Genomic DNA, 12276 nt, shown 5'->3' on the forward strand with positions numbered 1-12276 from the left:
AATTTGCTATTGGAAACAAGTTGAAGTTCAGTTATAGAATTTGCACAAATATTCCTTGTGCAACTCTTTTTTTGACAGAACTTCCTTGTGCAACTTTAACTATTTATCTTTTGGTCTCTAATTATCTAGGGTTCACTAGTTACATAACTGTCTATTATTAGTTTCCAAAAACCCTCCTATTTTTCAGTCATCATTGTACAAACTTCAGACTGAAATTGTTGTGGTAAACAACGCAATTTTATCACAGCTTTACTACAATCCAGACACTTGATGCATATGTGCACAGTCGTTACTACGAGTAATTTATAAAAAAAGAAAAAGAAATGATTTTGAAGTACCTCCTTCCAAGCAGGCGTTTTTTGAGTTCTTCAATAAGTTGGTCACGATTCATTGTTTCTATCTTGCTCTGTGTGCTGCCATCATTGCTTTGCGGCCTGTGACCAGAGAGCAGTGGCACAACTCGCTTCACTGAGCTTTTAATGTCTGCCACTTGGTTTTTCTTCTCCAACTTCCCTCTGTTGCCGCCCTCCTGCCCCTCCTCCTTTGGATTGATTTGATTGTCTGCTGGCTTGATTTGAGCAAGAACATCCCTGAGGACTTCATCTCCGTCGAAGTTCTGAGACACTGTGACTGACGCCCGGCAGTCAAATTCATTCCTGAAATCTCGGTACAGTGCCATGACAATGGTGGTCTTTCCCACACCACCAAATCCAATCAATGACACAACAGCTCGATGAGAGCCTTTATCATGTTTTGCTAGCCAACCTTCGAGCTTCTTCATGTCCACCTTCACTCCCACGGGGTTCTCTGTGCGGATGAGCTGACGGCTCGCCACCAAATGCTCAGCAATGCCATACATAACAGCATGGATTGTTCCGGCTTTAGAGCTTCTTCTTGGGACTGGGTTTTCCACTCCATATCTGCTGCGCCTCTCAGCAATGTATTGTGCACGGACCTTGAGCTCGGCAGTCTTGGAGGCAATGTCGCGGCGAGGCCAGAATGTCCACAGCTCATAGACTATCGTCACAATGAAGGAGCATCTTGCATCGCTGAGGGAGTCCTGAGGGAGGCGATGAGCAAAGTCATCGATGCAGTCTTCCATGTCATATGCCATGTCACGAATCTGCTTCATCCAGCTCTTGAGCCGGCGATCGTGGTCGTCCAGGCCAGAGCCGAGGTCGCCAAGAAAGGCCTGCATGCTGGCGAGCTCGTCGCTGATGTACTGGATGTCGCCACGGACGCCACGGATCAGAGTGTACTCTTGGGCAAGGAGGCCGCCCAACTTGCCTAGGAGAGATCTCATGGTGGCTTCCGAAGCACCCACTACAAACTCCATCTTGTACTTCTCTGTGATCTTCACTACTACAAAGACAGTGCTCAGCAGTAACTTGCAAGTGCAAAGACAGTGCTCAGAAGTTATTGATCTATGAAATGAACGGAAAAAAAGATAAGGGTCAGCATGAATTATGGTAGAAAATAATTAAACAGAATAAGGTTCCATTGGCGAATATCTATTTGCTCCCAATCAAAGAAACTATGCGAACAAAAGTTTCACCGATTACTGCATTTTATGCATATAGAATTTGCTAACCACAATATGTATCAACACCACTAAGTTGTCCCCAAAAATGAAGTGAAAACCAACAATACCTAAAGATTGCATATATTGCTAGGAAATTGTGGACATTATGCACTTCTAAGGATTTTCCAATTTGTAACTTTTTTATATGTCATAGTGCTAATGAATTGAGTGAAAAACATGCTTTCCTCATGATGATGGTAAGTTGTCAACGTCAACCGCCATGGCAAGTGGAACAACAGAAAACAGATATGGGGGCAGAGGAGGTACCTCCAAACTGGATAATAATCTGGTTGCTAATGAGTCTTGAGCAGTCACCGGGCAGGGCAGCCACCATGAAAGGCGCCGGCTGCACAGGCAGGTGGAAGCAGGTGCGGTGTACTCCTGGCAAACTCTAACTTCATGGTTGCTTCCTAAGCGCCCACGACAAACTCCATCTTCACCTTCTCGGTTGCTGCAACTGCAGCAAAGTATGAGCAGGGTCGCAGAAAGTTCAGAATCAAGCATAGACGACAGAGTTCACTTCCATTGCCACCTCCTCAGCAGTTGTCAATCTATCTATTTATAAAAGAAAAGGAAAAATCTTGTAAAGGCCTGTCACCCATTGGTGGTGAGAAAAATAATTTAGATAAAGGCCAGACACATATAGCCAGAAGATGAGACAATTCCCGTGAATACTAAATCGTCCCCAACCAAATAACCTATGAAAATATGGCAATTGGTACTCTCCTTCAGGTGGAAATTAACTCACTGATAGATGGCAGATGCTAGATAGCATGTCTTTTTTGATTCATCTAGCACATATATACCTGTATTAATCATGTATCTAATGTTGAGGAAAGTCTAGACATTAGAGATAATTTAACAATGATTGGCAGTTTCCAGTTTTCTTGTCAACTCAACAAGCAAGCAAGCGAGAGGCTATCAGATGGCAAAACGAAACAAGAAGGGGGAGCACCTGCGACGCTTTACCTGTGAGTGGCCATGGTGGCTGCCGTCGAAGGCATCAGTGGCCTATGGACGCATGGTTTGGTGCTCTCGACCGGGCAGAGGATTTAGTAGGCGGATCTGTGTTGAATTGGTTTGCTGGGCAGAGGGTGGGTTACCGAGGATGGTGGTGGACACAAGTAAAGTTGGCAAGCTGCATTTGCTACTTTGCTTGCTGCATGATTGACACCCCTGATGGCCATGACCCTGCATGCATGCATGCGTGCACTTTGTTCCTTTGAGAAGGGAAGCACCATTCCTGGATCGAATATACCATCCCAAAGACACAAAGGAAAAAAGAAGCAGTGGCGTGTTATTGAATTATTCGAGGAAAGGTGTGGAAGGGAGAATTGGCCAAAGGAACAAGGCGCAGCATTTTTCATTAGCATCATTTCGTCATTTATCAGGCGCAACATTTTCTCTGGATTATGCAAGACACCAAAGGATCGCACACATCATGGAGACAAAAATCTAGGTTGACTACAATCCGAACTAGCGATGCAAATACGAAACTTTTTCACCTGCGTGCTAATGGGAGACGTCGAAAGAATCACATTCCAACCCTGAAGAAAGAATGCGGAACTGAGACTAATATACATGAGGAGAAGGCCGAGATCCTGTTGCAGCATTTCAAGGGCCTTATGGGGGTGCCTTTCAATGGCACATACAAGCTTAACTGGGAATTTCTGCAACTGCCAAAGCATGATCTGATGCACCTCGATGCTGATTTCTCCATAGATGAGCTCAAGGAGGCGATCGATTCGATGCACTCTGAAAAGGCACCTGGACCTGATGGCTTCCCTGGCCTCTTCTTCAAGAGTTGTTGGGATATTTTGAAGAGTGACCTCATGAAGGCTATTGATCTTGTTCACTCTCTCAGGACTGATCATTGGAATCTTCTAAACTCTGCTCATATTGTGCTCTTGCCAAAGAAGGATGCCCCCGGCAGCCCTCTTGACTACAGGCCGATCAGTTTGATGCATAGTATAGCCAAGATCCTCTGCAAGTTGCTTGGCAACAGGCTGGCCCCGGAGCTCGATTCCCTTGTCTCTCTTTCCCAGAGCGCTTTCATTAAGAAGAGATGTATTCAGGACAACTTCCTTTATGTGCACAATGTCATCAGAGAGGCTCACACTAAGAAGAAGCCATTAATCTTCCTCAAGCTTGACATTGCAAAAGCGTTTGACTCCGTTGGTTGGGGCTTCTTGTTGGAGACCTTGTCTGCTTTTGGCTTTGGTCGGCGCTGGAGAAACATTGTGTCTGTCATCCTGAGTTCTGCTTCCTCAAGAATTTTGTTAAATGGCACCCCTGGTCCGCCCTTCAGGCATATGTGTGGTCTTAGACAGGGCGACCCCTTGTCCCCGATGTTGTTCATTCTCGCCATGGAGCCGCTTCGGAAACTGTTGGATCTTGCAACGGAAGGCGGTGTTCTAACTAAGCTGGGACCTAAGGCAGCCAGATTTCGCACAAGTATGTACGCTGATGATGCGGCCCTGTTTTTAAACCCTATCAAGGACGAGGTGCATGCAGTCAGAGCAATATTGGATAGGTTTGGGGAGGCCTCTGGTCTAAAAATCAACATCCAGAAATGTGTTGCATATCCAGTTAGGTGCGAGGGGCTTGACTTCCAGGATATTATCCAAGATTTTGGTGGGACGGCAGGCTCTCTCCCGTGTCGTTACCTTGGACTGCCGCTCAGCTATCGCAAGCTTAGAAGAATTGAGGTCCTCCCTCTCATAGATGGCATGGCCGGAAGGCTTAAAGGATGGAAAGGCAAACTGATGGCCAAACCTGGAAGGCTCACTCTAATAAATTCTGTGCTTACATCCATGGCCACATATTTCTTAACCAGTTTTGCAGTTGACAAATGGGCAATAAAGAAAATGGAAAAGATTCAGCGAAACTTCCTTTGGAATGGTGACGAGGAGTGCAAAGGGGCCAAGTGCCTTGTCAACTGGAAGAGGGTCTGCTCCCCAAAGGATCTTGGTGGCCTTGGAATCAAAGACATTGCCTGCCTCAGTAGGGCATTGCGGCTGCGTTGGGCTTGGCTAGAGTGGAGCCCCAATTCAAGGCCTTGGCAGGGCACCCCCATCCCATGCGATCGCACGGACATGCTGCTTTTCTCAGCTTGCACGGAGATTTCGTTGGGGAATGGGCAACGGGCAAGTTTCTGGAATGATCGATGGCTGTTGGGAATGGCTCCTGTGGATGTGGCCCCCGGTTTGTTCGGTTTGGCACGGCGGAAAAGGCTCTCTGTGAAGGAAGCTCTTGCTGGTAATCGCTGGATGAAGGGCCTGGAAAGAATTGCTTCCGAGGAGCTGTTGGATCAACTTGTCAAGTTATGGGAGCTGCTGCAACCCATTGTCCTTTCTGATGTTCCTGATACCATCCGGTGGAAGTTCACTAATGATGGAGGCTACTCCGCTGCGTCTGCTTACAATGCTCAGTTTATTGGTCGCATCGCTGAGCCACAGTTGCATGCTTCATTGAGGATCAAGGCCGAGCCGAAGGTAAAGTTCCATCTGTGGCTCCTGATTCAGAATAGGAACTGGACGGCTGATCGGCTTGCGACAAGGGGATGGCCACACAATGACAAATGCATGTTCTGTGATCAAGTTCTGGAAACAGCTGCCCATCTGACGCTCACTTGTCCATTTGCCCGGGAGGTCTGGTTTTCCTTCCAGCAAAGTGATCCAGAGGCTGCACTTGTTGGTTCAACAGCAATGACAATCAAGGGATGGTGGAGACGGATCTGGAATCTGCACAACAACCCAACTTTTTGCACGCAGATCACATCGGCTGCTTACGTTGCTTGGAATCTTTGGAAAGAGAGGAATAGGCGCAACGGCGGAGCTTCGTGGGGGCGAACCTGGGCTGTCGCCCCCCCAGCAAAAGCTATTTCTTTTTACTACCCCTATGTATTACAGCCCACAAGGCCCATTTTCTCTTCTACTCGTCGCTCTCACCTCCTGGAGGGGAACGAAGCGACCCAGTGAGCGAGCTAGAACGACGAAGATTCACGTTTGACCTGCGACGGAAGACGCCTGAGAGTGGGGGTGGGCCACCGCATAGGCGGACTTGCCGGCGGCCGCTGTGGCTTGCCGGCATGGAGTTTGGCCGCTGCCGGACGGCTAGGGATTGGTTATTGTTGGTCAGAGACATCTCCACTCCTGCCTGCTGAGTCCTGACCTCTGTAGCTGCATAGATGTAGACAAAATCAGGCAACACCGACGCCGCGTGCAGTGCCAAACAGAGCTGGTGAGCAAACTACCCTCGCTGTAGTAATTATGAAAATTTCGAGTATTTTGGTTCTGCATTTTCTTTCTTAGTTGGGAAAAAGTCTAATTAGATCATGGATTTTGTGCTTAATAGAAAATGTCTTTTACAGAAGGAAGTAGTGATGCTTGTGGGGAAAACAATTGATGCATTTTTTTAAACAAAGAGAGGTGATTCAGTTGAATGTAAAGCTGACGAACCCACACAAACAAAAACAATACATGTTCAGCCTCCTCTAATGTTGCTGGGATTTGAGCAAGACGGACCACATCCTTCGATGCTGCAACAATAAGGCCAGCAAACTATTGAAGTCCTATTTCAAGGGATTGAATTCTTGCAGCAGGATCCAGCACTACGTCCACAAATTTGGCAATATCCACCTAATCAAAGCGATATGTGCGGCGAGAATATTTGAAGCTTGGTGCCATGCAACCCCGTTTGAGATTTCTTCGCCCCTCCTGAGATTTCTTTCAAGCTCCGCCACTGAATAGGCGGATGTTTGAAGGAAAGAGATGCTCTCCCGAAACAGTTGCTGCTATGGCCAGAGACGACATTGTACTGTTCAAGGAAGCTACTGCGTAGTTTCTTTCTTTTTCTAGTTTTTGGGTTCTGTATGTGTGCGTGGGTACTTGAGGCTCTGTACAACACCTGGGAACTTTGGTTCCTTTTCCCTCTTCTAACATGAATAGGCAGAACTACTGCCATTGCCTTTCAAAAAAAATAAATTCATCATTACATCAAAGCGCTCAAAGCAAAATGGCAAGCTATAAAAGAGTAAAAGAGATGGAATCACGAGGGAGGGGTCTTTCAAAAGAAAAAGGAAAAAAAAAGGAAGGACGATTCTTTTCTTTTGGAAAAGAACCGAGTAGCTTTGCTCGTTTTCCAAGGAAAGCATCCACCAACAGGCACTCTATTCTTGGACAAAAGGTTCCTGCTCTTTTTACTCAATGAATGGAGAGAATCCCATTCCTGGCTTCGCTTGTACGTTGCCAGATCATGAAGAGAAAGAACCATTTTCTTATTGGTAGGAATCAAGTTAGCCAGTTGAAACCCTGCCTCCTTGTGTTCTGAGTTTGCTGCACGCAGAGAAATAGAGAGAGAGAGAGAGAGAGAGCAGGCCCGGGAAGGAGCCGGAGCTAGGTCTGTTCCTTCAGCTCCAGTTCATACCACCTAGCTGAGCCATGGAGGGTGAGGGAGCTCCCGTGACTGCAGCCACGGGGGCCTTGGGGCCCGTCGTAGCGAAGCTGGGTGCTTTGCTGGGCAGCAAGTACAAGCTTCGGCGGCGGACTCGCAAGGACGTCAAGTTCATCAGATCCAAGCTCAAGCGTGTGCACTCCATCCTTTGGGCGGCATGGGGGAGGAGATTCCTGATGCAGAATCCAAGGGCCTAAAGAAGGAAGCGCTGGATCTCGCCGATGACATGCATGATGCCATCGGCGACTTCATCCTCACTTTGGAGGGCAGCCGCAGAAGCAAGCGCTTGATCAAGGTGCAGACCAAGATCAAAGCAAACCCCTTCCAAGATTTCAGGGAAAGTGGGTGATGTGTCCGCCCGGTGCCGCGACAAGTGGAAGTGGGACAAGAACAAGTCTGCTCAACCCATCTCCAGCTTGTTTTCAAGGAAGAAAAACACCAACCCCAGAATACCGCCACCTCCTCCTCGAGCTCCATTTATCCACAAGGATGCGTCAGAAGTAATTGGTATGGGTGGATGGATAGATGAACTCGTCAGATACCTGGTAGGAGGAGGAGGAGAAAAAGAGACCACAACCATGCAGCCGCAGCTAAAAATGGCATCCATTGTTGGAATGGGCGGTGTGGGGAAAACAACACTTGCCAGCCTTGTGTACGGGGAAATTGGAAATAAATTCCAGTCCCGGGCTTTTGTGTCCGTAACTCCAACTCCCAACATGAAGGAGGTTCTCACAAGCATTCTCCGGCAACTAGGAGCTGAACCACCTGCTGGCACCCAAGCAAGAACAGAGGAACATATCATCCACACCATATCCAGTTTCCTAGAGAACAAAAGGTGCGCAAGTGTATTAAAAAAAACTTGATTTAATTAATATCTTCTGAAATGTGCACTGCATTAGAATTTCAAATTTAGATTGTCTACTAACTAATTTGGTCAAGCTGTCTACTAACTGTCTTAATTGTATGTGCAACCAACTTGCCTAGGTACCTGGTAATAATTGATGACATATGGCATCGTGGAGAATGGGACATCATCAGGAGGTCTTTTCCAGAAAATAATCTTGGCAGCAGAATTGTCATCACAACTCGTATTGCTTCTATACCAGAAGATGATTTGGATAATAGCAAGCTCAACATCAGAATGAATCCTCATTGGGGTCCCCCGTCAAGAACAAATCCTGATGGGAGTAAGATAAGATGGATCTATGGACCTTATAGGGAAGATCTCGCCGCTCGGATGAAGCCTGGCATGGTTGGAGAAGGTTTCGACTATGACCATCCTATTGTGCGCATGTGTACTGGTGTGCCGTTAGCACTACTTTGCATGTTTTCAGCAATGGCAGTCGTCCGAGAGGAACAAGAACAGCTAGGTGTGCATGTAAAGGCATGGGATGTGCAAGATATGATTGAGAAGCAAGTTAAGCAAAGTGGAATTCAGAACACTCCAGGGTTTGAACCATTGGTAGAGAGTTTGCAGCTTGACTACGCCGATCTTCCTCACCATATGTTGAAAACCTTCTTGTTGTACTGCAGTTTATACCCTGAGAATTACCATTTTTACATGAATAATTTGGTCATGCGATGGCTCGCTGAAGGATTTACTTATAAAGTTAATGTAGCAAAAGGTTATTACAAAGAGCTTTGCAACAGGGGATTTGTGCTGCGTCTGCACATGCACTACTACCAAATGAATCCGATGATGCGAAATTTCCTTAGATGGAAATCACGTGAAGATAATTTCATTACTTGCGGTTCCGACATCACATTGGCATATGCATGTCGAGTCCATCGGTTATGTATCGACGATTATCAAGTTGATGACGGTGAGGTGCAGGTGGTGGATACCTTGTTGGAACTGGATTGGTCCCAGATTCGATCTCTTGTTGTTTTTGAAGGTGCTAAGAGATATGTCCCTTTTGAGAAGTTGGAACGTGTGCGGGTGTTGGATCTTCAATACCATCGTCATCATCTTGAATTCGAAAAGTCTAGTTGGACTTCATTTAAGGATTTTGGATTTGAGGCCCTTGGAAATAAACATGTGAAGGATATATGTGGACTGCTCTCTGTGAGGCACCTATTCGGCCTAGAAGGGACAGGAATCAGTGAGATACCACCGGAAATAGCAAGGCTGCAACATCTGGAGACTTTGCAGGTAACATTCACATTGATCACAGAGTTACCCTGTGAGATTGGGGACCTACGACAGTTGAAGACTCTGGTCGTGAGTCACAACGCTAAGCTGGAAAAGCTGCCCAGGGAGATTGGGGGCCTGCAACATCTAGAGACTCTGGACCTGAGCTATAGCAATGAGATCAAGGAGCTGCCATGTGAGATCGTGAACCTCCAGAATTTGAAGAGTCTGAACCTGCATGACACCAAACTCAAAGAGCTGCCCCGGGAGATCGGGAACCTCCAGAATTTGGAGAATCTGAACCTGCATCACACCAAACTCAAAGAGCTGCCCCGGGAGATCGGGAAGTTGCAGCATTTGAAATCACTGGAGGTGGGCTGGGGAGGAATCACATGGCTAGGCAGTGAAATCGGGGACCTCCAGCATTTAGAGACCTTGGACCTGAACGGCAACCAGGGGCTCACTCAGCTGCCTCGTGAGATGGGTAAACTGCAGAATTTGAAGCGACTGCTCTTGTATGGTACAGGGGTGGTGAAGATACCAAGGGAAATCGGATGGCTCAAGAAGATGGAGATTTTGGAACTAGACTAGATCCTCTCATCGACGCACTACCCTGGGAAGCTAGTCAGCTTCCAAAATTGGAGGGAGTGCCAGAGTGCGTCCGGCAAGCCTGGAAGAAGAGTGATCTTGTGTCTGAGCTAGCTGGGGAGATCATGTCCATTCGAATGGTTAGTTGGGACGGTGATAGGGTTGGCCTAAAGGTTGACACAAAACACATGCACATTCCACGGTGGATCAAGGATCACTTCAACGACCTTGGGTCCTTGGATATCAGGATGTGCAAACTGGAAGAGCGGGATCTCAAGATTCTGCGGGAGATGCCTAGCCTGAAGGAACTGAAGCTAAGGCTGGAGGTCGTCCCGAGAGATCCCATAGCCCTCAGCGATGAAGGGTTCCCAAGACTCGAGTATTTGACTGTTGACTGCCGCGTTCCACGGGCTATCACCTTCGATGAAGGAGCGATGCCCTTGCTGAGATATCTGTACTTGGAGTTCCAGTTCTACGGTGGCCCACCTCCAGCTGCAAATAAAGACCCTCAGCTAGGTATCAAACACCTCCGGAGCCTCGAGTGGGTCGAGTTTAGCTGCAACGAGGAATGGTATGGAGGAGCAGCAGAGAGCAGCCCGTGCATGAGCGCCATGATTGATGTGGTGAAGAAAGAAGCCCAGGAGCATCCCAACAATATCCTCTTTTGGGTGACTGGCCGCAGGCTTGAGGAATTTCCAGCCAAGAAGAGCTTGGCACCGGAGGTTTCCAGCAGCAGCAGTGGGACTGGCACTGAGATGAAGCGTGAGGAGAAGAATAGCGCGCAGGAGGTTTGCAGCAGCAGCAGCAGTGCAGGGACGGGCGAGAAGCAGCAGCCAGCAGCGTGAGTGGGTTTCTTCCTTGACAAGCTAGGCAAATCAAATGTACACACAACACGACCCATAGAGCGAGGTAATCTTCCCACTCGTAATCAATCAATCCGCTTGTTGGATCTTTCTTTCTTTCTTTTTTTCTTTCTTTCTTTTACCAACAGACAGACCGACCGACCACTAACACAATTGCTTGTACCGACCGCCGGCTTATTTTTTGCAGGTTAATTAATTGGTTATTTCATTATCTCAATCATCTTCAACTATATACATACATACATACATACATATGGTGGCTATTTTTCTTCAGGCTTGCTTGCTTCTTTTGCTTCGAAATTTTGTATCCCCGGCCCGGTAAATGGTGGGCATAAGATTTTACCACAGTAAGGAAAATGGGGAACAAGCCTCCTCCTCCAGCTGATGGCAAATGTATCAGTATCTGTATCAAGGCCAGCCGGTGTTACTTATATTTTTCATTTCAATTCCAGTAAGCAGTGCAGGTGCGTACGTAATAATAATCCCAGGAGGAGGGAGCCAGCACTTTGCTACTCTATCTAGTACTAGGTTTTATTACACACTTAATTGTTACCAAAACTCTTCTCTTGTTGTTATTATTATATTGTAATAATAAATAAATAAATATGTCCGTTTGTTTGTTTGTAATGGAAATCAGAGATTACTTATAGCTGACAAATCCTCAGGCGGTGGTTTTATTTTAAAGAAATAGATGAACTCTCATGCTTCACTTATATTATTTTGAGAGTATTTTAGAACAGCATGGTAATTTGCTTGCGTTATAAATTTGGTCCTAATATGATGGGCATCCAAGAGGGATATAATAAAAACTTTCATATAAAGTGCATTGAATACTATGAGAAGTTTGATTCTTTATGATTGTTTTGACATATGAAGACGATGATATTAAAGTCATGCTAGTGGAGTAGTTGTGAATTTGAGAGATACTTGTGTTAAAGTTTCTGATTCCCGTAGCATGCACGTATGGTGAACCGTTATGTGATGAAGTTGGAGCATGATTTATTTATTGACTGTCTTCCTTATGAATGGAGGTCGGGATCGCGCGATGGTTAACTCCTACCAACCCTTCCCCTAGGAGCATGCGTGTAGTGCTTGGTTTTGATGACTTGTAGATTTTTGCAATAAGTATGTGAATTCTTTATGACAAATGTTGAATCCATGGATTATACACACTCTCACCCTTCCACCATTGTTAGCCTCTGTTGTACCGCGCAACTTTCGTCGGTACCATACACCCACCATTATCTTCCTCAAAACAACCACCATACCTACCTATTATGGCATTTTCATAACCATTCCGAGATGTATTGCTATGCAACTTTCCATCGTTTCATTTATTATGACGCGGGCAACGGCGGCGTCGTCGTGGCCGGCAAGGGCAGGCGACGGCGACGGTGGGGGCGGCGGGGGACGGCGACGGCGAGCGCGATCGGGCAGCCTGGCGACGTCGTCGAGGGCAACTGACAGATGAAACCTGAAAAAAATGCTAAGTGTTGCCTTATATAGCAAAGCTATTGGTCCCGGTTGGTGGCACCAACCGGGACTAATGCCCCCCTTTAGTCCCGGTTGGTGCCACCGATCGGGACCAAAGGTCTCTTTTCAGCAGCCCAAAGGGCGGGAAGCAGAGGCCTTTGGTCCCGGTTGGTGGCACCAACCGG

General features: G+C 46.9%; 1 protein-coding gene and 1 pseudogene across 2 annotated transcripts in view; one reads left to right on the forward strand and one right to left on the reverse strand.

Annotated features, from left to right (window-relative positions):
- LOC119288380 (disease resistance protein Pik-2-like) overlaps positions 1-2726 on the reverse strand; it is a 5729-nt gene extending 3003 nt beyond the window's left edge. The window contains exons 1-3 of one of the 2 annotated variants that reach the window (XM_037568011.1): positions 2552-2726; positions 1850-2039; positions 339-1424 (exon numbers count right to left, since the gene is read on the reverse strand). In XM_037568011.1, the coding sequence (XP_037423908.1) occupies positions 339-1336 (998 nt within the window). In that variant the 5' untranslated portion in view covers positions 1337-1424; positions 1850-2039; positions 2552-2726. Of the gene's footprint in view, positions 1-338; positions 2040-2551 lie in introns of both variants that reach the window. The other variant, XM_037568012.1, reaches the window with a different exon arrangement.
- A 4040-nt stretch (positions 2727-6766) lies between these two features.
- LOC119288381 lies at positions 6767-10750 on the forward strand (annotated as a pseudogene).
- Positions 10751-12276: the final 1526 nt, after the last annotated feature.

Source organism: Triticum dicoccoides, chromosome 4A, assembly GCF_002162155.2.
Source record: "Triticum dicoccoides isolate Atlit2015 ecotype Zavitan chromosome 4A, WEW_v2.0, whole genome shotgun sequence".
Lineage (NCBI taxonomy): Eukaryota > Viridiplantae > Streptophyta > Magnoliopsida > Poales > Poaceae > Triticum > Triticum dicoccoides.